This window comes from Cyberlindnera jadinii (assembly GCF_001661405.1).
Source record: "Cyberlindnera jadinii NRRL Y-1542 unplaced genomic scaffold CYBJAscaffold_3, whole genome shotgun sequence".
In the NCBI taxonomy this organism is placed as follows: Eukaryota; Fungi; Ascomycota; class Saccharomycetes; order Phaffomycetales; family Wickerhamomycetaceae; genus Williopsis; species Williopsis jadinii.
This window is the reverse complement of record NW_017963654.1, coordinates 1,125,072-1,151,724: the sequence shown is the minus strand read 5'-3', so window position 1 is coordinate 1,151,724 and position 26,653 is coordinate 1,125,072. Positions and strand designations below refer to the sequence as shown.

The window sequence follows — 26,653 nt, the reverse complement described above, 5'->3', positions numbered from 1 at the left end:
CTGTCGTCACTCTCACAAGGGCAGGGTAACCCTTTAGAGGATGGCGGGAAAGCATGGGCGCTCTAAGCGTTATAGGGCTCGCTAAACGGGTTCAACACCCCTTGTGCCTCCCCAAGTGTATTGGTCAAGCTGAGAAATGAAGATGATGTGACGCTGGTGAGCGTGACGGGCGTTGTTGGGCTGCGACGACGCTGCGCATGGTTGTCGTATGAGTAGCCGTATTCTTTCCTCTCCAGATCTGTCAGTTCTTTGGGGTAGCTGATGTATAACTTTTCTGGTGGTGTTGATAGCTCGGTGCTATGCTTGAGGTCATACCAGCTGTAGAGGACGCCTATTATCACCTGTGATATCCAGATGACGAGCAGCGCTACGGAGATCCAGAGCTCGATCATTAACGCTTCTCTATAGGAGTCGATCGTGAGATCAAGCAGCGAGCGCAACATGCTCTTTGCGGAGTCAAGCATAGAGCTCGTCTGCCTTACCAGCGAGGACTTTTCTAGAAAAGCCGTTGTAGAGTTAGAGCACACGGTACCATTCGACGTAGTGCTGAGATTGTGCGTATAAGCCTCATTGCCGTGATACGTATTGTTGCTCAACGGGGTTGTGGAGTTGGTTCCGTTGTGATACTGGCATTGATGCAGGTTGCTTGTATCGTCTTCAGTTCCAAATGCCTTCAACAGATACTCCTCATTAACCCTCGGGAATGTAACTTCTGCGTGGTCATAGATCCACGTCAGTCCTTCCTCGACCCGAACCAACTTATCTTCGATAACACATCCAACCACGGAGCGCACTGCATCGTACAAGATGGTGTCGTTGAATAGTTCATCAATTGCCGTATTCATGTCATCAACAAAATCTGATATGGTTTCATTCACGCTCTCTGCAATTTTCCTTACGCCTGAGAATAGCTGGTCGTTCATATCGTCCTCTGCATTATCGAGGTAGTCGTTGGTTGAATCAGTCCAGTCAGAGATCGAAACACTTACCTTGTTTGCTAGCTGACTAGAGATATCCTCAAATGGGGTGTCTGTCCCATTGATGACGCCTTGAACCTGGTCCAATACCAAGAACTGTACAATGACCAAGATAAAACCAGCCAATGATAAGCATAGCACAGTTGAGGCCCTTTGACTAAAGACGTAAGAGGTGAACCACTTTACCTGTATATTCGTCTCCTCGGTATGTGTGATCTTGGACGCGATTAGATTACCTGCCTTCGTGGGATACTTGTTAAAGATGGTTTCGTATGTTGTAATTGGATCATGCTCATCCTCTGTGTCTTCCTTTAGCATCTGTAACTTCTTCCAGTGACGATAATCTGAGTACATCTCTGGTATGATCACGAGGATTGCAATGACAATGAACAGTATTACGAATGCCAACACCAGCTTATGTACGAGTCCCGATAAACCTTTGTAAAACTCCACAATGGAATCCTCATTGTTAGAACAGACTGGGAAATCCTCCAAATCGGGAACGTACAGGCTTTCTCCATCATTATCGAGTATAGTTGCATTCTCTAGCCTATTCTTAACGTACTCAAACGGCTCCCTTATGAGATCCTGAGCCTTGTCAAGCACTTCATTAAAGTCGGGTGCCTTATCTCTCAGGGCTTCCAACTTGTCATACACAGAGCTCGGAATCTGTAAATCTCTTAGCTTTCCCAGTGTTAAGTTCACTTGGTTAATTGTATCGTCGATATCTCCTTCGTCCTTGTCGCCAGTAATGAAATCAACAGCACGATCGACTGCGCCTAGGAAGTCGTTGATGTAGCCAGAAATGTCCTGCAGTCCATCTTCTACCTCCTCAGTTGCAGTACCGAGGGTGTCGTTGACCCAACCTATCACTTCTCCAGATGTGTCAATTGCGACATCAACGACAGCATCAACAGCTGATGTTAGGAGACACGTGTATGTTCCAAGCATCAGCTCTAAGGCAAATACAATCAGGTTTTCTGCTATGGTTAGCGTCATCTGTACTGAGTCCACTGTTGCGTCGTTGATCCCCTCCACGGATCTTTCAATCAGGTGGTTTGCGGACCTGGAGAGGTAATGAGGTATTGAAACAACATTACTTGCTAAAGAATCTACCGTTGAACACGAGCTCAGCGTGTAGTACTGTGCAGTTTGCAGCGAGCTCTTCAGACTAATCCCAAATATGAACAGCTTAATCGCCATGAGTATAAGTACGATTGTGTATTTGTTTAACCACACCTGTGAGAGCCTTGCCTTGAGTTTTAGATACGCAGTAGTAGCCATTTGTATGATCTAGCAAAAGAGCTCATCATAGTACAAACAAAAGGTACAAAATAACAACGATGGTTGTGGTGTTTAAGTAAGACAGAACAACCTCTAATGGGCCGGTTTTGGCTTGGTTTCAGGTCTATCGGCTTGAAACAAGAGACATATGCCGGACGACGCGCATGACAATTCTCATACATTTGTTGTAAAAAAAAAGACTCAGATATTAGCAAATCGCTGAATATTCAACTATCGGAGCAGTCTAATCTTATCACGTCCATTTAATCAGATCAATTCTATAGTGCACTGCTAGTGCTCTGGTGGTTTTTGCTTGTCTGGGTTGCAACTGATGGTGATGGCCCTGCAGGTTTACGACGCAGCCCTCGAAGAAAACGTCTGCGGAGTTAGGTGATCTTGCGACAATGGCAGCAACAAGTGAGACAGCCTAGCACTACGAGGATTTCCTCTAGGCCAGGAAAGAGCCCTAGCAAGACCGTTGGCTAAGAAGGCTTGGGCTAAGAAGGCTTGGGCTAAGAAGACTTGGGATAATATGCATTTGGAAATATATAGTTAAAGGCATGTGAGTGCCACATTCCATGAGAACTAAAAAGAGACAAAAGGGGAGGAAACAGAGACAGGCCCTTCCGTGGCCATTGTGCCGGTACAGTACACAGAGGAAGAATATAAAAGTAAAACATGACCCATGAGAATGTGGTGGTTAAATGAATATGAGGTGTGACGTTCAGACAGATGCTCTACCAGTAGATGCCTTTGGGGGATACTTCGTATCAGTGGTCTCATCCATTTGGTTGTGTCTGCAAGTACACCAGTACTTCTTGTCAGTTTTGTCCATCACTTCAGGGATATGTTGGCCACATCCGGTCCAGCTCTTCTTGTCTATAGTCCAATGTTAGACATGTGCTCATCAAAAGAACAGGGGGGAGCGCACACTCCGGCCGGTTGCGATAGACAACGATACAACTTCGGAGTTGAAATTGTATGGGCTGTCTCGACATGCCGAAGCCAACGAGGAGTACTCACTGCAAAGTCCGCAAATTGAAGTTTGACACATGGTTAATTATCTGAGTATCGAGATTGTATTGAGGCAAAGGTTTAAGTTCCTATGGGGAATAAAATCAAGTGGGAAAGGTTTTACAAGAGATCACAAGAACGAAATTCCTATTTATACTTTCTAACGCGAGGAAGCTCTCACGAGATCAAATGATCCCATTGGAAACAGCCTGTGCCATTCCTGCTTTCAGGTGTATCATCCCATTTGATGCGGTTGGAAAAGTCCGGGGTAAAACAAACAAAGTCACGAGCTAAGCAGTGATACCGAAGCCGTTGAGAGAATCCACTGGCTGAACGTGACGGGCGCCGGGGGATCAAAGTGGGGGTCACACACCTTTGCAAGACGGGACGATTCCGGAGAAACTCGTAAGCAGAAGTAGAGATGTTTGGGTGTTTGGGTGTTTGGGTTATTAGGTGTTGGGTTATTAGATGTTTGGGTTATTAGATGTTTGGATGAGTTGACCTTTGCAGATTGATACTTATACAAATGCTGTTTTATATATGGGGGATTAGTGTACATAAAAGCGCTAAAATCACACAATTGAGACATCAGTAGATTCCCCAAGCGTCTTCACATCCAAAGCAGAACTTGGAGCATGCCACACTGGCACTCAAAGGATAGTCACTGAGTCCAACTTTCTCATCGATGAACTCATCGGCAAAGCTATCTTTACCTCTGGCCATCGCACCGACAAACACGCAAATGCTCTCATCCTCGTCCAGCTTGGCAACGTAATCTTGGACTCGAATCAGTGGGGCGTCGAAGGAAAGAGTGACTTTCTTACACTTCGTTGGTAAATGGTCTGTAATGGGGTTCTTGATCACCTTCAACAGCTTCTCCTCAGAGTTGACGGATTTGATACTCAACTTGTGCAACAGTTGAACCATCAACCCACTAAATCTCTTGAAAGTTCTTGGAATACGCACACTTGGATTCACCTCTATAAGGACTCCTCTGGCAGTGTGGATGTACACCTGTAGTCTGCCAGCTTTGTTAATTGGGGAATCGAGTAAAGACAACAGACACTGGTGTGTGATGTCCGGTCTAGCCTCAGAGATATCTCTACCCATCTTCTGCAGAAGACTCTGATGATCGTCACAGTTCAACAGAGCATACTTATCATGTCCACTTCCGTGTCCAGACGAGATCTTGTGAGTTTCAAGACACGCAGCACTGAGCACAACGATCAGTCTCTGTGTGTTCTTATCCTTCGAGGACAAAGCCTGTGGTTGTTCTGGAACAAGCGAAGCTGGTAGCACTTCCTTCGTACTCTTCTCTCCTTTAGCCATCTTGAATATCTATTTCGTCTGGTGGTCAGCTACCTGGGATAGAAATACAAACAGAAAACAGATCAAAACAGAACACACCACCCTGTGACCAGCTGCTTTGTATTGTTCCTCTTCTTCACTCAAGTGAGATGGCATCGGAAGAATTTTTCGTCAGTGCAGCGAACAGTGAACTCAGGATGGAAAACATCCAGACACCACACGCCAGGACAGTGTACATGAGCTACCTCACAATGGCAGCATGCTATGTATACAGAGAGGATAGGAGTTGTATTTGTTGACGATGTTGAGGATTACGGAGGATGATTTCGGTTCTGACTTTTCGGACGATGACGACGATGATGAGTTTCTAGCACTGACTCTGAAACCCACGGGTAAAGCCATAGGTGAAGCCACAGGTATACCAACCGTTGAGAGTGGAGATCAAAGCCATGGCGGTGTTGTAGATCACCATGATGGTAGCAATTCTTCAGCGATGCTTGCGGCCAAGGGGGAGATTGCTATTCTCCGAGCCAAGTTAGAGGAACTGAATAATAAGACGCACCAGGAGTATGAAGAGATGGTGAGGACAAATGCACAGAAGCAACAAGATCAGACAAGTAGGATCGAACAACTGCAGGAGCTAGTTAAGAAGCTGGAGTCTGAGAAGAAGTTCTTAGCGGTGGAAATGAGGAACCTTAGCCATAAGAAGAGAAAAAGGCCACAGGATGACTCATTCACGCGAGTGGAGAATGAAGGCGAAGAGAAGACCGCTACACCAGAACCTGTAACACCGGCATCTGTGAATACATCCTCCACAGTCAGTGCAAACAAAACAGGACAGTCTATATCGGCGGCTCCTCAACAGCAGAGATCTGAGCCCGTTAAGCTCACTCCAGTCTTCAAAGATGATAATTCTCTACTGATAGATTCCATATTGGCATACACGATCCCCTCTACCTCAAAGCCAGTTGTTGAGATGCTGTCAAAGGTGGCATTATCGTGCGATTTTGAACTTAACGGGTTTTTAATTCCTCAAGGAGAACCGCTGAAGGCCCATCTGGTAGAGTTCTTACTCAGGTATAGACCCGTGTATCGTATTGATGCTTATGTGACAAAGATCACTCACTTCATTTCACAACTGGCGATCCACCTTTTCAAAGGGCAGAAGCATTACCAAAGATTCCCAATACCTTATTTGCTGGCATTGATACACGCAACGATATTGTTCAAACCATCTACAGTGACTAAGAACACAACAACAGAGCTCATAGAGTCGCTGTATCCATTTCTGATCAAACTTCATACGGAGATCAAGCCCTTAGAAGTTGTGTCAGAGCAATACATCCGGCACAAGAGAGTAGGCGTGTCCGGAGTCCAGTTTGAAATGGTGGACCATTTCATCATGGTGTTCACCTGTGATTTAATCGAGTCTCTACTCATGATTTCCATGAATGACCACGAACACATAAGGAACGTTGTGAAGTCAGCAGGGCTGTTGAAGTTTATGAATCATGCTATGAACCAAGGCTCTAATCTTAACATTGTCATGAGTGTTTGTAATTGGCTCACGTGCATTGTGGAGGCATACAATGGTCAACAGAGTCCTCTGTCAGAACATGACATCAAGCATTTGACTCAGATCGTAGAGAATGGCGTGGCGATGAGGCAGAACTGGCTGTTCCACGGGCTGAACAGGATCATTGGTAACAACTTTGAAAGCCAACAATTGGAGGCCCTTTTAGGAACTGGAGTTACCGATTGTCCACAGGTAATATACTCGTTGACACCTGTCAATCAATTTCCACTTGAGCTTAAACATGAGAAGCACTTATTACAAGTACAATCGCTTATTGTTTCGTTATTCACAAAGCTTATAGTCCTGACCCCAAATTCAATTACACATTTCAACGATCGACCTGATATCTTCAGATCACTGGTGTTCTCCATTGGGATTTTGCAGGAGCGTATACACGCAATTCCAAGGTCTCCAACCACGCACATCAGAAGCGGATTAATATCATCTCTCATTCGACTGATACACTTAATATGGGAAGTAACGACATCTGCAGGCGACACGACACCGGCTCTGACGAAGGACACGATCCACGTCCTCATGATCGTACTTGCTCGTGTTGCATTCAGTGCTAATGATTCGAGCAAGGAAGCTCAAAAGTTTTTGCTAACTATGAAGCAGGAGGACACTCTATCCCCAGTATTCAATCCATGGGCAGAGCGAAGGGCACTACAACTAATCCACATTGACGTTACCAAGCAGGATAATGTACAAAAGGATCAGAGCAAGATTCAAAGCATTGTTGAGGCACAAGTTGGTTTTGGTAATGGCGTGGAATTTGCCTATGACGATGACGTTGTTGAATGTGCTCGAGACATCTTGGAGAAATGCACTACGATGGATGAAGTTGACGCCCTGTATATGGCTATGAATGTTGTTGAACCAAACCAAAGAGATGAGGAAATGATAGACATATAAAGGTATCTCTAAACGTGGGATTAAGTATCGTTAAGAATTGACATTAGATGTAAGCCTAAATATTCGAGTTGTACCTGGTAGGATATTCCGGTAATACACTTGACAAAAAACGTAAATGATTTTCCATTTTATTACAAATACAACCCTTTAATGCTCAACTTAAGCAGCCAATGGCTTAGCAACACCGGATTGGAAACCGTTCTTAGCTCTTCTAGCAACGTGCTTCAAGTATTGCATACGACCGGAACCGGTAGTTCTTCTTCTCTTAGCCTTCAAAGCCCAGTTGTGGGATCTCAACTTAGCAGCTGGGTAACCACAAGAAGCACAGGTCTTCTTTTGGATGTGGAAAGAACGACGACCACATCTGTTACACAAAGTGTGGGACTTGTTGTGACGCTTACCGAGAGATGGAGTACCCTCTGTTGGTGATATAGTTAGTATCTCATTTGAGAAACAATCTTGGTAGATCGTAGGTCCGCGGTTGTTTGCAAAGCTCTTGATACTTGACTTTTGGTTTCATTTGTGTTCCAGGATTGGATTGATGTCTTTCCGGCTTAGTCTTATGAAGGGTGCTAGGTCAACTCCGATAGTAGTTCATCTTAGCAGTGTAAAACAATACTGTACAAGTTGCGCTGAAAAGTCAACACACCCACTGATATCTCTGTTTTCGCTTCAATGGGACCATACACCAGCTACCTTCTTTCACCTTCATCGTTGATTTAAACACTTTTCACACTTCATGAACACACATTGCAAGACACACAGCTTCCTCGTTAAGGCTTCAAATAACAGATATTCGATTACGGCAACTATCACACTTTGCAACAAACCACTTCTCTAGTAGGACCTTCTACTTACTACCCATGTTTGCTAATTTGTGTTGTGAATGTACTTCTTCAAGACTTCTGAAGCTTGTTTAGCGTTGTGTTGAAGATTTCGTTTTTTTTTCAGTGGTTGACCACCCGCCAGCGTACTGGGAAATTTTTCTTAGAGGTGTCTGGATGTTCCGCCATGTTTGTTGTGCGGATGGGAAATTTGTGACTGCGTTTTTCACACGGGCAGTGGCGCTGTGCGGTAGCGGACACATGCGTCTCATGTGGTGTCCGGGTGCATAACTCAGCTCAGAGCCCTGCACAAACGGGAATTGCAAAGTTGGAGCAGCATTCAGAAGTGGCGTAAAGTTGGCGCTGTGGCCCGATGTGGTTTCCGCCATTTGGCACACAACGTCTCTAAGAGGAATTGCGAATGTTGTATACCACCGACCAAAACTGGATTGAAACAATTGGCGAGATCCATCCACCATTGAACGTGCTCAACCACGGTTTGAGAAGTATGGAGATCATAGTTGGGCCAGGTTTACACTTACACCCAGACATCTGGTGGGATAACTTGACGTGTTTTCTATATAATCTCCACACATAAAGACCTCTTTCTACGCTGTGATTGTTTGTATGTGTGTGTGTGCTTGCGTGAAACGCGCTCCGAAATTCTCAAGCGCGTCTTTCGCCAAAATGTAAACAAACCCATACACACCGTCGCGTCATTCAAGGATAACTGGGAAAAGTGTAGAAAAAACCTGGATACCCGTCTTGTAAAGAAGAAGTTGTTTACGTGAGATAGGGATAACAAAGATAACAAGAGAGGACAGACCATGTCGACTGAGTATCCACCATCTTCACCTTTCCTAGCCGCTGTGCCAGAGAGTGAGGACCAACTTCAGGATGACCCATTCCACTCATTCTCCGTCCCATCCAAGAAGCTCGTGTTGAGCACTCCGTTCAACAAGGAACACAAGAACGCTGTCAAGGCAGAAACGTTCCCAACGCCTAACCCATCTTCCAGTGCTGGTGCACGGGACCAGGACCAAGGGTCCAGCTCACCTCCGAGAACTGAGACTGCTGTTGCTGCTGAATTGCTTCAGCACCCGTTGATCAGAACTGAAGTTGACTTCCAAGAAACACCAGATAGCAACTCCCATAAGGTTGTCAATACCCAAAGACCGTTGAAAGTGCTGTTGTACCCGAATGAGAAGGTTACCCTCGGTAGATCTTCCCGCTGTGACTACTTCATGAAGTCCAAATTCGCGTCGCGTGTTCATATTAAGTTGCAGTACAGCAAGGAACACGATGAGTTGACAGTTTTCTGCAAAGGCTCCAACGCTCTCTACATTCAATTCCATAAGCAAATCTTTGGCCGTATAGTCAAGGATAGCGAGGATGTCTATTACATCGAGACCAAGCCATCGGAAGACTGTGATGACGATGAGGTGTTTACCGAGATTAAGGTCGTCACCGGCGAACAGTTCACTGTTCCATACGATCCAGAGTTGACGATTAGAGTCATGGATTATCAAATCATGGTCGATGTTACCAGTGATGAGTCTGAAACAGAGGACGAAAAACCAGTGTTGAGTAAGTCACTAAGCCACATTGAGCCAACCCAACAGATGAAGGAGGTTGAGCCAGATTACTTACAAACACCAACCGATAAGTCTACCAAGTTGAGCAAAGTCGACGCACCAACCAAGTGTGTCTCCAAAACCACCACTCCGATCTTGAAATCTTCTGTCTCTGAACAATCTGCACACTCATCGTTCGACGGTTCCTTGACTCCATCAAACAAGGTCTCGGAAGCTAAGAAGGAGCGCACACCTCTACAACCAATGAGTGCCAATGACCTGAACAAGGAACAACAATCAAAGGCAGCAAACCATGAAGTGAAAAATAGACGCGTTCGTAAAGCTGAGCCTGGGTTGTCCCCAGTCAAGAAGAAAGTTGATCGTTTACAACCACGTGAAAAGATTGAATCTATGAACATTGAACAAATCTTGGAAACAGTGGAAGAGGTTGACTCTATCCAGAATGTTGTTACAAACCATTTGGCATTTTCAAGGCTGTCACAGACCCCATTAGCACAATTGCAGACCGTTTCTGCATCGACACAGAATTTGACCCGTCAGCAGTTGAGAGCTGTGCTCGCAGCTTGTCCACATATTGGTGTCATTTACCGTCGTGGTAAGGACGCCGCGGGCAAATACTTAGACGAGGAGTACTACTACGACGTGGAGAAAGACGCTGACGAGGAAAGGGTCAAACTCGTTAATACCGTGAAAGGTGGTGGTTTAAGAAGTTGCAGAAAGACTCACAAGCAGTACTTCTGGAAGAAACCAGGTGCTTCTAAGAAATAAGCTAACAACGGGAGTCCTGTTATGAAACATAGCATTCTCGCTAGTGTCCTATTGTTGTGTATGTGTTTTTATTAGCGGTAGCCTGTTTGTATGGTTTTAATCATTTGACATTTGCATATATAAATATTACCTGTTGTACGTCTAGCCATAACTAGACCACCATGGACTGCAATAATAAATGAGATGGATTCACGAGGTGTCTCCAGGACATGCAAGGCCCAAAGGGGTACCATTAAAGCCTAATCGACGCTATTATTAATTCAACTCTCCATCCATAAACAGTGAACACTGCACACGACAAGTAAAAAGGTACCGCCTCGTGCCCAGTGAATATTCCAAAGTGTAAACAACGTTGCGTCAGCCGTGTCCCGTTATGGCTAAGAATTACTGTGGAAACGGGTTTTCATGTGGTTCTTACCATAATAATTTCCCGATTGGGTTTGTTTACATTACTTTCTGGTAGCAGAGTGCAGCCGCTAATTTTTTTCCCTCTCCCTCTTCACACTTCATATTAAACCCAATAGACAGAGCCTCTTTGTTGTACTTGAAGGTTTATAAAGAGTTGGGATATTACCAGTTGGCTCAGAGCTCCAACTTCTTTTTGAGAGGCTTCCCCCTGGTTGTTTTGGATCTGCTGCTGGTGTTTTGCGCTATTGAGGTCTGAAAGATATGTCCATAACTCTGAGGGATATCGAGATCCACAGAGGTCGACTTGACGATCTAACGTCAACGATACTTTCAAAGTCGAACCGTACTGTGCAGATGATCGAAGAGAATATGAGGCTCACCTATGAGCTGAGGACGAGCTCTTCTTTTATCCCGTCGTTAGATTCTAAGGTTGAGAGTCTCAGTGCGAAGCTCGCCCATTATCAGCATCTACTTACACAGTTGAACTCATTACTTATACGAAGCGAATTCTTTGAAAAGCAGTTACAGATGTATGAGGCGCAACAGAGAGCCAATAAGGCGCGATTACTTGATAGCACGTGTGACTGTGGGCAGATCAGGAAGGATGACGAACTTAATTGGAAGACAAGCGAAGCAACACTGGAGAACCTCTGGCTCGAGTTCAGATTTCTCTCCAGAAAGATCGATTCAGACTTCAATTCCAAAACGTATAATACCTCAACGATCACTGCAAGATCGAATGCTCCTATAGAATCATCGCCACTGACCCCGTTACGAACAACTAATGAAGCACCTGAGGAGCCCATGACATTAAAACCGATACGGTGTGTATCCAAAAGAGAGAAGAGCAAGAGAAGGTCATTGAACTTGAACTTGTTGAACTATTCGCCCAGTATGCTAAACAATCCAATGATGCTTACACCAGACTCTTCATTCAACACGGCAAATATATTTTCAGAGAGTTTCCAACATGATCAGGGAGAGTCCTTGTTCACAAAAAGTGACGACAATGAAGGACAAGTGTTGAAGATTGAGACTCCTAAGAAGCCATGTAAATCTTCCGAGCCCATTCATATCATCTCTCCGTTATCTCACAAATCGAATGAAAGATTGTCACCTCTTTCGAAGCGTAAGAGATCGAATTCTGTGCCGCACTCGATATCATCGCTGTCACTCACGCCTACGACTGGTGGACCAAAAACACCTATAAACGCTTTTTTAAGACATGCTGTTTCATTGGAGGCTGGTCTTGCCATCAAAAAGAGGCAACAATCCGTGGACGGCGATGTCACAAAAGATACTCAGTGGTTAAACTCACCAGTTATGGAGAGTACCTTCATTTCAGATGTGAAAGGGAGCCAAGATATTGGACTCATCACCCCCAATATCACTCCTGACAACTCTGTGGTTGTTTTCCCTGAGTCCAAAGGAGATGAATACGATGTTGCTTGTAAAGGGGATATCAGCTTGCAGAACTTGCTCAACGACTCCTTACGGAAGATTCCTGAACCACTATGCAATGAGGCTGACTTGCCTGCACAAGAATCGTCAGAAGCTTTAGATCCGCTGCCAACATTCTCGCATCGTTTGAATAGATCCAACTCTTGCGATTCTATCTTCTCCTCGATGACCACTAGGATCCCGGTACATCCATTGAGAGACTCCAAGACTCAAACTATGAGCTGGATGCAAAAGTTCTCAAGTGGGAACCAACGTGTTTCTGCAAAGCCTACCAATGTTACTACACTTTCAGTGAACAACTTGTCCATCTCTAGAAATAGTGACCAGACTACTAAAGCTGCACTTTCAAGTCTTGTTGCACAATCAGCCAAGCCGGAACGGAGTAAGGCAACGTCGAATGGGTTCTCATTTTGGTTTGGCTCAAAGAAGGCACAACCATCAACGGGCACAGTGAGATCCACCACTGCTAATACCAATAAGAACAACAGCCCATTTGCTAACCACACATCCACAGTTGCATCATCACCAATACCTATATCATCAGCATCAGCGGCCACGTCACACAAGATCCATAATAGGTATGAAACCCTAGAGACCTCAAGGCCTCAGAAGCCTTCCGAATCGCTCTTCTCCAGGTTCAACGCACAAACTTTCATCCCTTCTACATCTCTCGTCACTAGAGAGGTCGGCAGACCCGTTAATGAGTCACATAGAGGGGGGCCACTGAGGAAACCACACATGGCCATGCCTATAAAGGGAAGCTTCTCCACACTAACCATCGGTGCTAACAGAAGTGCTACAGTACAACACGGAGAAGGCTCTGTGCTGCTCCAATCATCGGTTGTCACCAGCCAAATCAGTCACGCTGCCCTTGAAGATGCTCTCAAGAGTGAATTCGAATTCGACTGACCTTTCCGTATAAGTTTCTAATCAATTTAATCGAGTATTACTTATTTGTATCTGTTTTGGTGTTACCACGGCAACCAAAGTTACGCGGTGTAAAAAGCTTTTTGCTGAAGGCATCGCGCTTCCGCGATTTGTTTTATGAGCGCGTTTCTCTTTTGGCGGCTATGGAGTTCACAACAACAACAACAACAGCAACAAAGGTTCCAAAGACTCTAAGCACCCGAAGATACAGACGATAAACACCAAAGCAAGGCAATGGATCTTTTGGATGAGTTAAATATCCAGCCAGCGAGGGCGAGAACCTTCACCAAACATGTTGATATCCAGGAAGCAGAGTTTCATTTTGAATCTGATGACGATGGTTCAAGTAAAGATAGTGATGGTGAACATGAAGGTGAAGTCTTTGCACAGCAGCCCGATGCCTTGGCAGAAGCACTTGCTAAAGTGAAGAGACGCTTGAATGGAGAGGCTGCTAGTGAAGATTATCATGAGGAGGAACACGAACATTTAGACGACTCTGAGAAGGATATAGGTGACAGTGAAGTGGCCACACAATCTGAGCAGTATGATCAAATAGAAGATACACAGCGCATTGATGCGGCTAGTGTAGCTACTCAGAAGATATTCGATGAACGTGTATCTACACCTGGTGATGAAGATGATGTTGAGGATGGGACGTTTCCATTGCACCCACATCGTCATTTCAAGAAGCCGTCATTGTTTACACAGGAAGATGACGACGATGACGACGACGACGATGAAGATGGCAATCTTCCTTTGAATGCTTCGTTGATGCCAACAATCAGATCTACTGAATCTAAAGAACCCATTGGCTCCAAACTTGCTAACATGACGGTTCCTTCTTCTCCTCCAACGCAACTACTGAAGACACATAAGCTCTTTGTTGAAGAATCCGAGGATGAAGACGAAGAAGAGGACGACACCGGTGATATTGGCGAAACACAGCAAATTGCACAAACTCAAGCCTTGGTACCTGGTGAAACACAGGTCATCCAACTTACTCAAAAGGAACTGAGAGAGCAAAAAATCAAAGCATTGGCTGAGAAGAAGAAAGCACTGAGATTGATGAAGGAGCAGAACGATAAGAGCAAGAATGACAAGACTTTATCAAACAAGAAAAGTGACGAGAAGGTCAAAGACTCTAAGAAAGGAAAGAAGGACGATTTACAGAAAGAACTCGAAGATGATCGTGATTATGAATCCGGTGAGGAGGATAGAAGAGTGGATGAACCTTTGAATATCGGCTCTACAGTCGTGAAGAACTTTGTCAAGACCGACTTGCTAGCAGCATTTGGTCTTCCAACTAGCGGGAAAATTGATACAAAGGACCTTCTGAGCTCAGAGAAGAACAACGAAACGCCTTCTACAACACCGTTGAATTCACCAGGAGCAAAGAAATCACTGGTCGCAGAGAAAGATATTGCTCTCGCAAATGATAGCGACAATAATAGCGACAGTGACGATGAATTTGATGTCCTGAATATACTCAAGCATAAATCAGATGAAACGACGAATCAGACGAACAGTAAGCCGTTGTTTAGACTCAAGAGTCCAGAGCAGAAACCAAAGATGATTGAACTCGACGATAGTGACGATAGTGACGATGATGACATTCCTGTCAGGGTATCAAAATCAGAGATGTTGGAACTCAAGGCCAGATTCAGTAAAAAGACCCTCGAATCTAAGAAGAAAATGATGAAGAGTAATGTCATTACAAGGAACCAAATGTTTGAAAAGTTAAGAAATGCATCTCACAAACAAATTAAAGAGAGTCGTTCGTTATTCCCAGATGGCCAAGAAAAGTTTGATATGCTACAACCAGAAGATCTTGATGTTGAAGATCTCTTGAGAAAATATATTGAACATGCGAATACGGTTAAAGACCACGAATCAAGCACAGCTCATAAGCATAGATCATACAATCATGACGATGATGAGGAAGAAGACAGTGACTATGAAGGAAATGAGGTTGTGGAAAGCGATGTTCCGGAGTCCGCTGATGATGATGATAATAGCGATGTGGAGGAGGGTGACGAGAATGTGCCACCTAAACAAGATAACTATGGTTCCTATTTCGCAGAACAAGATGAAGGAGAAGACATTCCACAACCAAAGGTGAAGTCAAGAAAGAGAAACATCGTTGAAGATGATGAAGATATAGACGAAATTGCTTCCAAAGAGCTCACCAATGCCTTACAGAAGCATGAGCCTGGTGCATTTATCAATTTGGGATCTTTTGGAGGGAATTTCTCCCAAAGCGATAACCAGACTCAGAGGCTGAAAGACCTACTTGGTGTTTCTATGACTCAGGCTTTTGAGAAGGGTTCCGGGTCAATATCTAATGAGGAAGTTTCTTCTACCCAGATCTTCCAAGAGGCACGCAAAAACGGTGAACGCGTCTTGGGTGACGAATCTGTGGTGGACAGCCGGTTAGACGAGTCATTGTACATTGATTTTAACTCCCCAAAGCATACATGTGCCTTGATGGATGAACCAGATACACAACTAGTGGATATAGAGCCCCCAACTGCTGAGAAATCTTTCAATGCACCAAGTCTAGACACTCAGAAAATAACTCAGACCAACACTGATAGTGTCCAGATATATCAAGACACACTTCCTGATACCCTTCCAAGCTCACCAATTATTCAACGTACAAGAAGGCTGGTGAAGAAATCTACAGAATCAGATCTGCTCTCGCACAGCGAGGAAGACAGTGAAGAAGAAGAGGACATAGAAACAGAAGAAGAGAGATTGAAGCGTGCCGAGTTTTACAAACAACAACGTCGTAAAGCGTTGAATGAGGAAAAACGTCGTAAGAGGAATTTGAAGAGTAAGGGTCTTGACCAGATTATGGAGAATGAGGCTGAGGAATCTGAAGATGAATGGCAAGGTGTTGGTGGAGCGGAAGGCGAAAGATCGGACGAAGAGGATTCTGAAGATGAGAAGATGTTTGACGATGTTACTAAGATCAAGCAAGATAGAATGGAATTGGCTAAGGAAATTGCTGCAGAAGATGCACAAATGGATCAAAAGATGTTGATGAAAATCTTGAAGGATCTTGAAACAGGTAATTGGAAAAGACGTGGTGGTGATTCTGCTGATGGTTTCGATTTCTACGATGAAGAAGACGAGGTAATGAGAAGATACAAGATGTACCAACAGAGCAAACTAAGAGAAAAGTTTGAAGAGGATGAGAAATTAAGAAAATTGGCAAGAGATAAGAAGTCCAAGGCATTTTTCGAATCTATTACTGAAACGCAGGAGTCAAAGGCAGATATATTTGGCCGTGTTGACTGTGAAGAGACTTCCGAAGATGAGAGTGACAGTAACCCATTTATAAACAAAGAGAACAAGGATAAGCTCAAGTCTCCAGAGGAAGTTGGTGGCAAGAAGAAGATCCGTATCACACAGGCTTTTGTTCAGAAATCTTTGTCGTTTTTGGGAGACTATGACGACACGCCGCCACAGCCTATGAACTACATGGATGATGATGACAGCTTTGATGATCTTCATACTTTGAAGCAGAAATCAACCATCTATATGCCTAGTAAGACACCTCAGAAGAAGAAAGTTATCAATGTCGATCTATCAAGCTCTCCGTCTGATGCATTCAGAGTTCCTTCGTTGAAGAGGTCATTTGTCCAATCAGACTCGTCTGCTAAATCCAACGAAGTCACCATATCTACATCTTATAAGGCAGCCTCTAGCGCAAGGGCTTCTGTCATGTCCTTTGGTAAGGGAAAATCTGCTGCTAGCACAAACATAGAGGCACATAGTAGGGTCCTCAAGGCTAGAAAGATTGAGAAGACAATGAAGGGTTCCTCGAGTGGTGTTCTCAACAAATTGGGCAAATCAGCCTTTGAATAAAATTAGATGAAAAGGAAAACTGTACAACTTTTTTTAAAAACTTTATAAAATGTAATCAACTATAAATACCTTGAGTAAGTAACTGGAACTGGTCATAGAGCCTTGTGTAGACACTATTTATACTCTTTGCGATTAGATAGTTTTCAACAAAGGCGTCGCACTCCGATTCGGTCAAATGCAGCTGGAATCTCTGTCTAAACTGGACTGATGTCTGAGACCCTGCTTTGAAACACGGCAAGTCGCTATCCTTTTGCATCAATTCCACCATCGTGATCAAATGGTCCGCTTGCTTTCTCAAAGCTTTAAATGCATCTTGGGTCAACTTCTTGAACTTGATGAATGGAGCTCCATCAAGACCGCCAAGCAAGTCAATATATTCATTAGTGAGCTTGAATGGTGCAGCTTCAAAACCGACAGAGCCCGGAGAGTTAGAGAGCAAGAAACCAAAATCGATATGAATAATGTGTCCATCGTTATCCAGCATGATGTTACCGTTGTGACGGTCCTTAATTTGTAAAATGTAACAAATGACAGAATAACCGGCAAGGGACATTGCAAAGTTATCTTGTGCGCGCTTATACTTTGACGACGATGGTTCCCCAAAGCACCTCTCAAAGTGCTCTGTCAGTGAGCTGATTTTTCCCTTTGGATTATCACCACTCTCAATCGAGAGTTTTGTCAATTCCTTTTTGATAGAATGGACGGAAAGGGCATTGGTAATGGTTTCCACAAGACCAGTGTTGGCACTCGTGATAAGGATTCTCATTCTCTTGACCCATACAGGAATATTTGACGTTTTCCAAACAGACGCCATCGCTTGGATCACCTGGGAGGCAAATGCTTCTTGTCTCAAATCATCACCATTCTTGGCAATCACTGAGCACAAATCCCAATTATCGAGGTGTCCATAGGCACTCTGTTTACGGATTCTCTCCTTTTTAGTGTGCCAATCTTCACCGAGGTACGCGTTCGAGTTGTTATTGGAGACACCTCCTAACTTCAAGTCATTCTCCAATTTACGCTCACCAGCAGCTCCATGTATTGCCTCCAAATCTTTGTAGCCAAATTTATCCTGTAAGGATTGCATGGATGTGATAATCTTTGCCTTAATAGCAGCTGTCTGATCCGACGGTAATGAACTGGTGCCGCTATCAAGTTGCGACAACATAACTGCAGCTATTCTCATCTGTGTTGCCAAGTCTGAGTTATCTGAGTCTTCATCGAAACTCAGCTTGAGGTCCGAGCTAAAGTTCAATTCCTTTCCACGTTCATCCTCGTTGTCAATGATTGGAACCTTTGAGGATGACGCAACAAACATCTCGTTTGTCAACAACTCAGATTCATTCTTGTTTGACAACTTCACCACTGACAGATCACCCAAATCTGTTTCAACCGGTTCTTCTTCGAAGTAATCCGTTGGATGCGGAGACAACGAACTGGTTGGTTTAATACCTAGATCAAAAATGTAAGAGTTGTTTGGCTTCTCATGGAGTAGTCTGTTGTTCGAATTTGTAGTTGGATCAAAATCTAAATCGTCACTCAGGTATTCAATCAACAGTAAGAACGGAACTCTCTCTGCAGAATTCAACACTGCTGCTTCATTCGCTGCGATATGTACAATTTTGTGCAATTTACCCCTTCTGTTTGTGGGTAGTAACGTGGGGATATCCACCTCTGCGGGTAAATCTCTGTTCATGAGTGATAACTCTGCACGCAACGATGACAACCTGGCCTCTTTTGGCACTGCACTCAATCTCACCGAAATGGTCTGTAGTGCAATTGCAAATTGTGTTTCGCATCTGAAGTAATTCGATTTGAGTAGTTTGATCTTGCTTGGAGTGTTCATTAGAGAAGGTGAGATGTTTCTGATGTTGGCACCATGAGAGTTCATTCTATGACGAGTTCTTCCCCTCAAATGGCGTGGCCTATCTCCAGGGGATGAGCTCAAAGATGCAGTTGGTGATGATGGACCAGTTTGCGTCTGTTGTAAATCTGGCATTGACATGGTATTTGGATCATGGTCAAATCCAACACCAAACGTTGGTGAGGATGCAGTAGACAAATCATGACCAGTCTCGTAGAAGGAATGCGAGCGGAGTATATCTCTCGTGAGTTTGTTTCTCATCTTGTGATTCTTATCAATATCGTCAGCGTAAGCATCGATCAGCTCAAAATCATACGTTGTTTCAGTCTGTGGCGGTAACTTCTTCTTGTAGTCGTCCCCAATTGGCGACTTTGGAATCGTATCGTACTTCATACTGGAGCTGGAGTTCATCCTTGTATTCTTCAGGGTCAAGTTTTCAGTAATCTTCTGCTTCAAATTGGTTGCCAATTCAAACACAAAGCTCTTCTGCTTACGACCCTGGCTCTTGGCCACGGGCTCAATGAACTGTCCGAGTTGTGGTAGCCCAATTGACGCGGCAATCGCCGACGTCATAATAACAGCAGGCGCAACGTTCTCCCTGAACCTCTGCGACGGGGCAGAACCAACGTTAAACAGAATGTATTGTAGCGTGTTCAATACCCTTCTTGCGTTTTGGAACGCAAAGCTATTCGGATCATCTGCCAGGTCGGTCAAGTGGGCCTGAAGAGTCCAAAAGGTCAACAGCGCAAAATGTGGATCATTCGAGGCCAAGTCCAGCAGCAAATCCTCCAGCGCCATCGACTCCGTATCCACTGTCACCAGGATTTGGCACAGTTGCGGTATGAAGAAGCTGAGGTCGTCTAGCTTATACGTACGTAGCTTCTGGCAGAGATGGTGATGGATGCCAATGTTATTGGCGTACCGGGTGAGGTACGCAATGCACATGAACAGCGAAAACTGCTGCGATTCGATGAACCTCAACAGAAGGGAGTTGCCGCTCTGATCCATCGTGAATGGTAAACAGTTGAATTGTTAGCCGCCCTCTTCTGAAGGGTTCGAGTTTGTCTCCGTAGACTGTTTGTTGTTGTTGTTGTTGTTGTTGTTGTTGTTGTTGTTGTTGTTGTTGTGTTTTTTTTGGCCTGTATGGGTTTTTGTGGTTTTTGGCCTTATTCTTTTCCACGAGACTGTTCCAGCGGCTAACGTCTATAAAAAGGTGGTGGGATCAATGAAAGTTGTCGGAATTGGACAGCGCGCGTTTTCCTTCTTTGCCTGGACGCTCTCACTTTTGGTCCCGCTATTCTTCTCGGGCATCAATTGATTCCACTGAGAATATGACGAAGTAGCGGAGTCTCTCTAAGTGCTTTCCGTTGTTCTTGGTTAAGTCGAATTGGTTAGTGCTGTATTGCAATAAGTTGGACTCCTTTGCTACACCTGTGGGCAAGCGACATGACTGACGCTTTGTCTCTTGTTATTCCGACAGTTCGCTGGTGTTTTGCCAATGCGTTAACTGTGGATGGGCTCGCGAGTTAGCGGTTTTTCCGACGCGCCCCGGTGAAGAGGTAACTACAGTAACTTGAACAGCAAAGTATGGTAACATGGTGTGTCTATGGGAGGGAGGTTATCCACGTCGTGACGTGTGCACGTAGCTCTGCTAGAGTCAGTGGCTTTTCTCCATAGGTCTTATTCGTATTAGTCGGAGTCTTCTGTCTCCTCGCTCTTCTTCTTGCTCTTCTTGCTCTTCTTCTTCTTCTTGTCTTCATCCTCGTCGTCCCTTTCCCTCTTCTTAGATTTCTTCTCATACTTGTCCTCCTCTGGGGCTATGAAATCTTTTGCTCTTTCCTCTTCTCTTAGCTTCTTGTGCTCTGCCTGCTTTTCCTTCTTCTCCTTCATCTGCTTGGCCTGTTTCTCCTTCTTGCTCAGGAAATACTCACCACTCTCAATCTCAAGATCAACCTTTCTAGGAAGTTGGGCAGGTGGGAACGGAGTGTAAACTTTCTTCTCCTTCTTCTTGTTCTCCTCATCCTTGACCTGCTTAGGTTTCTTTCTAGCAACGTTTCTCTTCTTGAACATTGGTAAGTATCTGCTCCAGTCTTCCTGTGCCATCTCTGGATTGTTCTGTAGCTCTCTCTTAATCATTAGCTCCTTGATATGGTAGATAGGATGCACATTCTTCATACAGTCCTCAACGACCCTTCTGACATCCTTCAACCCCTTCCATGGACCCATGGCAGAAACCGTGTTACCTTGAACAAGAATGTAGCATTTGGTCAACAGCTCCAGCGCTCTTAAGGTGTTACCGTTTGGACCAACAAGCCTTTGTCTTCTCTTGACAAATCTTTCCTTATTAGTGACAAAGTTACCAATCTTGATAACATCACATGCAACGTCATCCTGAAGAATCTTGACGGCTTGTGGAAATGGAACTGAACGTGCCAATAGCTTGATCAAATCTCTAGCTTTGAGAATAATGGCAGGGTCATAGGTCTTTCTAGTGGTTTTAACAGTCATAGAACCCTCAACAAGATCTAAAGTACATGCAATGTGGTGTGATTCAAGTGTCTTTGTCACCTGGTTCCAAATCTGCTTGAGATACACTTCCCTATACTTGGGGAACAACGTCATAAAACTAGACTCCTCGGCAAAAGGTAAGCCAGATGCGTTATCCTCCGGCTTAAACTCATCAATTTTCCATTTGTCAATATCTGGAGTATCCCATGGCTTATCCTTGTTATGTGTAGAAACCATCTTTAAATTATCGTCAATAGATAAACAGATAAGATGATAGTTTGTGGTGATGTTCAGAAGCTCAGAAGCTCAGAAGCTCATCGCTTGAAAATTTGTTTGGGTCTTTTTTTAAAGTTTTTTAGCCCCATAGTTAAGCCGAACCTGGTAATTTCCTGTTTGGGTATTTATAATGATTTTTTCAATGCCCTGCGGTACACCGAGTGCTTCAACGTACATGAACGTCTAGGAGATGGTGATGATACGGTGAAGACTTTGATTGGTTTCACCGTAGTTTCATTTGTTAATTGACAGAGATATGTAACACGTACTATGGTTGATGTTTATCACGCAGTACGCATTCTCTCGTTTCGGTATATAGAAGTTTCCATTCGGTTTTGTAATGAATCAATTCTGAAACAACTCGCATACGATGAAACACCAGCCATCAAATGTATGAACAATGTGGGAATATTCCTGGAGAAGCTTAAATGGTGGAGGGAATCGCTTACTCAAACCGCTCATGGTAATTAAAGTAGGCGTTTCTGTTCCTTTCCTCTTCTATGTACCAATCTTCACGTCTTCCATATAGTTGAGCATGACGACTACGGTATCATTGGACCAATCGACAACGGTGGAAACCACGGTGCAGGAGACGCAAACAGTTATAGTACAAGGAGTTCTGGATGTCTTGGTGACGTCCACTACGTCATCATCACTTTCATCGTCGTCAATAACATCAGAGCCGAGTACAATATCTACAATCCGTTCACTGTCTACCTTAACTGCACTGGCTTCTTCACTCTCATCTTCAACAGTTATACAGTCATCATCATCACCATCATCATTGACCTCGAGTGCAAACAGCGGCATCAGACAATTCAAGGTCACTAATAATACGAATTACACCAATATCGGACTTGTCATAGGTATACCGGTTGCTGTGATTGGCATTTGTCTCCTGATATTCGGCGTCTGGTACTACTTCCACAGAAAACGTAATAAAGAGGCTAAAGCTAGCGATATGTTGAAACATTACTTCCACGATGAGTATAAGTGGAAAGCAACACCATCACCAGACCCCGGCTCTCAGTATTCATTCAATGAAAGTATGAGGGGTGTCTATAAAGTTCGGGCAAAGGTACCACATAACAGTGCTGAAACCCTAACTGAGAACCCTGCTATTTACGAAAAGTTTGCCAACTCTGAGATCAGCTTGAAAGACCCCCATGTTGATCAAGTGAACTCCAAATGGACCCTAAACAGTCCACTGAGTAAATGGTTTATGAATCATACAAGAGTTTCCAGCCCCACACCTCGAGGAAGCATAAAGGTATCACCATTCTCACCAGTGGTAGCACTTAAGGAATTCAAATTACACAAGTCCAAAAGGTCTGAAGTGGTTGAGAAATCACCAGTGAGTCCCTGCTTCCCACAACCATCGTACTTTCCCGGTTCTTCTCATACCATGAGCCATTCAGTATCTACTGATAGGAGTGAAACAACGAACCAGACGGTGCCAGTAAATACCGAAACAGACTCAGTTCCAAAGCTCAAGCTAGACAAACATAGAAAGGCCGGTCCAAAGAACTCTAAGACTAAGACATTGAAGAGATTAACATTTAGTGATAAACCTCTGCCGTCGAGACCTTCACCATCAAACTCTTCATCACAAGCAATAACCTCAGCTTCACTCAAGGACTTCGAAAAGATCGTTAGCCAACGTGCAAACACCACAACGCCTGTCGTTGACCATTCAAAGTATAAGGATGAAAACATATATGTGGCCATTACGAACTACCGCAAAGCCCTTGCTGACGAGCTCAATATTGACAAAGGGGAGCATTTCAAGATACTGGCAAGCCACACTGACGGTTGGTGTTTAGTGGAAAAGGTTGATGTACATGGTAGCATACTCCTAGACAACGAAGTCGGTCATTACATTAACGAAGGTCGTGGCGTGGTTCCAGAGATGTGCTTAGCTAAACTTCCAAACGTGTAAAACCAAAGAAGAAAGAGACCAACGTATACACTTACAAGCTTCAGATTAGGGAACAAATCAAGTATTAATATGAATAAAATGACTAAATCGAATCTATGTAAACAGAGTAACTATAAATATCTTTGATATGAATGTGTGTGTTTCATGCCTTTTTTGGATGGTCGTCTAACTCTAGGATGCCATCAAGGTTGTCATCAGCATCATCTTCAACCTCAGGACGGTTGAGTGCGAAACGGCGACGACCTCTAATGTACCAATAGACCACAGAGTAAAGACACATACCAACAAGCACAACAGATGCGTAATTCATGTTGTCCTTATCGACAGGCATTGTAAATGGAAAACAGAAGAAGACACAGGCAAAAATGGTCCAAGCAAGAGTCATAATGTTTGAAAACAGACCGAAATGACCCAGCCAGAAAGGACCGTGCTTGATGTTGTTTCTCCCTTTAATCAAAAGGCAAACAATAGGAATGGCGTATGACAAAAGCAAGAATGTAATACAACCAGTAACCATGGCGTTATAAGCCGTTGTAGAACCCATGTAGATACAACCGACAACACAACACCAGAAACATGAAAACACATGAGCATTCACTGGTAACCTGGTCTTCTTGTTAACCTCTGACCAGTAACGTGAACCTGGAATACCATCGTCTCTTGCAAATGACCAGCAGAGACGAGCTTGCCATGTCATACCAGAAATGTTACAGCCAAAAGCGGTCAAGACAATAAGTGCTTCAAGGCACAGGGCACCATGTTTGTTACCTAACGCTTGATAGAAGATATCCAAGATTGGAACTCCTGTGGTGGAACTTAGAATAGCATCCAAGTTTTTAATGCAGAAGAACATGGAAATTGCATAACAGAACGATGTGGCAAATCCAATAGCAACTGTTGACAAGATGGAAACAGGAATCCAACGTTCTGGCTCAACAATCTCTTCAGCCATGTGGGTGGCACAGTCGAGACAAGAGAACGACCAGGCTGGGTTGATTAAACCAACAATGAAAGCAATACCAGCTGACGACCAGCCAGTGTTGTTCTCAAAGTCCTTGAACACGAAACTGGCTGGCTGGTAATGACCACTAGAGCATGCAAGCACAGTAATTGAGATCGTGACAAAGGAAAACAGTGAAACGTACAATGCAGCAGATGTAATGTACGGAAGAGGTCTATCCCAAATGTTGAAAAGCAGCAACACCAAAATCAACAATTCAAAAGTGACAAACACCTCCCATGTCTTTGGAGCTGTTTCTCTACCTGTAGATAAGTTGTACATACCACAGATTGCAGAGGCAACAGCCAAAGTGGTTGAAGACGTTGAGAAGATGGAACCAAACCAAGCCATGGAACCACACATATAAGCCCAGAATCTTCTGTGCTTCTTTGGTGCCAGTTTGAAAGTCCAGTAGTATTGGCCACCAGAGTTCTCTGGGAATGCGCTCACCAGTTCTGAAAGCGAAACACCTATACACACGGAGACGGCCGCAACGATGATAATACCGTACACGATGAGCATCGGACCACCAGAGGAGATACCAGTGACCAAGGACGCAGAGATACCAAACCATGAGTTTGTCAAACCAAAACCAACACCCAAAAGCGAGAAGATATTAAACTTTTTTCTCAGATCATGGTGGTAACCTTCCTTGTCCACCTGACCAACAAAGGTACTTTCAGACTCGCCTCTGTCCACGGAATTCGACTCCAGGTCCAGCGACTTTATCTGGTCAGTCGGCTGCTTCTCCATAGAGCTTGCTGAGCTTGTTGTGGACACAAGTCCCTTGAATAATTTAGAAGCCATTATAGTTCACCAATCTTGAACGTAACACCAGTGAGCTCTTATATAGCGTGCAATCCTGATCAACAGTCGTAGAGCAATGTTATTTCTTTCGCAGCTTTCACGCTGTATGTAAAATTGCGGGACGAAAAACTGATCTCGAAAACTGATCTCTATAGCACAAGAACCGCCTATATCAAACTCAACACGAGTAATTTAAGCCCTGTGAGTACCCTTTTAAGACGCTAAACACCGTTTCGGAAGTTAAAACGCTCAAGTACCGCTATTGGAAAATAGTTCTCACTATGAGTTCGAATGGAGTTTGTACTGTGTGGAGTGGGCAGTGGAGTGTATTCTCTTGCTTTTAAATTTTTTCACATGGTCTCCCGAGCGGTTCCCTTATTCTGTGACTTTTTTTCACATGTGATTTTGCAAACTGGTGTGGGTGTCTGGTTTTGTGACTGCTCTTTTATCGCCAGTCGTTGGCTATGATGTTAGTGCCATATTCTGTTGCAAGTTGTTTGTTAGAGTTGCAGTAACAATGAGCACTGGTTACGGGGGGAAATGTAGTTGATAAAAGGTGTCAAAACATCGTGAAACATTTCGCCTAATCCTGACAGTAGCCATAAGCACTATCATAATTCCATAGGAATTTTGAATTGATGCCTTTTTTCGCCTTGAGCTGTATAATAGCCAGGGTGGGCCCTCTTCCATAAACGGCAACCGTGCACACGCGCGCACACCCGCACGGAACAGCAGTGCTGAACCCGCGGGCCATGGCGTTTGCGTTTGCGTATGCGGTAACATCCTTACACCAGTCCGAGTGTCCCGAACAGACTGGTTGGTGTTCAGGTGTGTGCTCCTTCTGTAAGCTTGTTTAGTGTTTACAGCCCTACTGTTGGTTTAACCGTGCCTTGTGGCACTGTGAAAGCTGTCAGTTTGTAGAGAGATGGTGAAGACTGGAGACTTCTGGCCAAGTCTTCTTATTTCTACCGCAGTGTTTGTTCTGTTACTGTTGCTGGAATTCTTCTCTTAGAGAGGCTCCAGCAGTGTCGTGAGCGACGCTACGTTCCTGTGCTTACACAACACAAGCGCTAACAATACAGCAAGTAACTAACCTCTCGGGCCCTATACTACACACACTGTCGAAGGTAAAACCAAATTAAACAACGAAGTCCAAATATATAGGTCCACAGAGAAGCCGTAATGCACCGGGCATTCAGTCTAGGCTGTCTTTGGACGATCATCTAACTCCAACACACTTTCCATGCTGTCGTCAGAATCGAATTCAGGGTGGTTGAGCGCAAAGCGGCGGTGGCCTCTTGCAAACCAATAGATCACAGCATAGAGAATCAT

General features: G+C 44.2%; 11 protein-coding genes across 11 annotated transcripts in view; 5 read left to right on the top strand and 6 right to left on the bottom strand.

Moving 5' to 3' along the window:
* Positions 1–62: 62 nt before the first annotated feature.
* Positions 63–2,508, bottom strand: PRM1 (pheromone-regulated protein PRM1; the record flags this gene model as incomplete). The annotated part of the gene is made up of 2 exons (XM_020213302.1): positions 628–2,508; positions 63–477 (listed from the first exon to the last, which is right to left on the bottom strand). The coding sequence occupies exons 1-2, from the start codon at positions 2,259–2,261 to the stop codon at positions 63–65; spliced, it is 2,049 nt and encodes a 682-aa protein (XP_020072127.1). The 5' UTR covers positions 2,262–2,508.
* A 1,333-nt stretch (positions 2,509–3,841) lies between these two features.
* EMG1 (18S rRNA pseudouridine methyltransferase) lies at positions 3,842–4,701 on the bottom strand. The gene has a single exon (XM_020214651.1). The coding sequence runs from the start codon at positions 4,602–4,604 to the stop codon at positions 3,864–3,866; it is 741 nt and encodes a 246-aa protein (XP_020072126.1). The 5' UTR covers positions 4,605–4,701; the 3' UTR covers positions 3,842–3,863.
* A 183-nt stretch (positions 4,702–4,884) lies between these two features.
* On the top strand, positions 4,885–7,074 carry LCD1 (Lcd1p; the record flags this gene model as incomplete). The annotated part of the gene is made up of 1 exon (XM_020213622.1): positions 4,885–7,074. One exon carries the CDS (start codon positions 4,885–4,887, stop codon positions 7,072–7,074), a length of 2,190 nt encoding a protein of 729 aa, XP_020072125.1.
* Positions 7,075–7,233: 159 nt separating this feature from the next.
* On the bottom strand, positions 7,234–7,939 carry CYBJADRAFT_193664 (60S ribosomal protein eL37; the record flags this gene model as incomplete). The annotated part of the gene is made up of 2 exons (XM_020217490.1): positions 7,234–7,493; positions 7,933–7,939. The coding sequence occupies 2 exons, from the start codon at positions 7,937–7,939 to the stop codon at positions 7,234–7,236; spliced, it is 267 nt and encodes an 88-aa protein (XP_020072124.1).
* Positions 7,940–8,643: 704 nt separating this feature from the next.
* Positions 8,644–10,376, top strand: TOS4 (Tos4p). The gene has a single exon (XM_020214650.1). The coding sequence runs from the start codon at positions 8,726–8,728 to the stop codon at positions 10,259–10,261; it is 1,536 nt and encodes a 511-aa protein (XP_020072123.1). The 5' UTR covers positions 8,644–8,725; the 3' UTR covers positions 10,262–10,376.
* A 408-nt stretch (positions 10,377–10,784) lies between these two features.
* CYBJADRAFT_166838 (uncharacterized protein) lies at positions 10,785–13,076 on the top strand. The gene has a single exon (XM_020214649.1). The coding sequence runs from the start codon at positions 10,931–10,933 to the stop codon at positions 13,037–13,039; it is 2,109 nt and encodes a 702-aa protein (XP_020072122.1). The 5' UTR covers positions 10,785–10,930; the 3' UTR covers positions 13,040–13,076.
* Positions 13,077–15,832: 2,756 nt separating this feature from the next.
* On the top strand, positions 15,833–16,240 carry MRC1 (chromatin-modulating protein MRC1; the record flags this gene model as incomplete). The annotated part of the gene is made up of 1 exon (XM_020212173.1): positions 15,833–16,240. A coding segment is annotated over one exon (408 nt), but the record flags the coding sequence as incomplete, so codon positions are not given.
* Positions 16,241–16,948: 708 nt separating this feature from the next.
* On the bottom strand, positions 16,949–20,181 carry PIK1 (1-phosphatidylinositol 4-kinase). The gene is made up of 2 exons (XM_020217091.1): positions 19,921–20,181; positions 16,949–19,900 (listed from the first exon to the last, which is right to left on the bottom strand). Exon 2 carries the CDS (start codon positions 19,797–19,799, stop codon positions 16,983–16,985), a length of 2,817 nt encoding a protein of 938 aa, XP_020072120.1. The 5' UTR covers positions 19,800–19,900; positions 19,921–20,181; the 3' UTR covers positions 16,949–16,982.
* Positions 20,182–20,411: 230 nt separating this feature from the next.
* Positions 20,412–21,582, bottom strand: KRR1 (ribosome biosynthesis protein KRR1). The gene has a single exon (XM_020214648.1). It carries the CDS (start codon positions 21,534–21,536, stop codon positions 20,481–20,483), a length of 1,056 nt encoding a protein of 351 aa, XP_020072119.1. The 5' UTR covers positions 21,537–21,582; the 3' UTR covers positions 20,412–20,480.
* A 528-nt stretch (positions 21,583–22,110) lies between these two features.
* FUS1 (Fus1p) lies at positions 22,111–23,514 on the top strand (the record flags this gene model as incomplete). Its single annotated transcript, XM_020217090.1, has 1 exon — positions 22,111–23,514. One exon carries the CDS (start codon positions 22,111–22,113, stop codon positions 23,512–23,514), a length of 1,404 nt encoding a protein of 467 aa, XP_020072118.1.
* A 142-nt stretch (positions 23,515–23,656) lies between these two features.
* The window catches only part of CYBJADRAFT_124742 (amino acid transporter), a gene marked incomplete at both ends in the record, with an annotated part of 4,536 nt that continues 1,539 nt past the window's right edge, over positions 23,657–26,653 (bottom strand). Inside the window, one exon of the mRNA XM_020212554.1 lies at positions 23,657–24,589. Within this exon, the coding sequence (XP_020072117.1) occupies positions 23,657–24,589 (933 nt within the window). The remainder of the gene's footprint in view (positions 24,590–26,653) is intronic.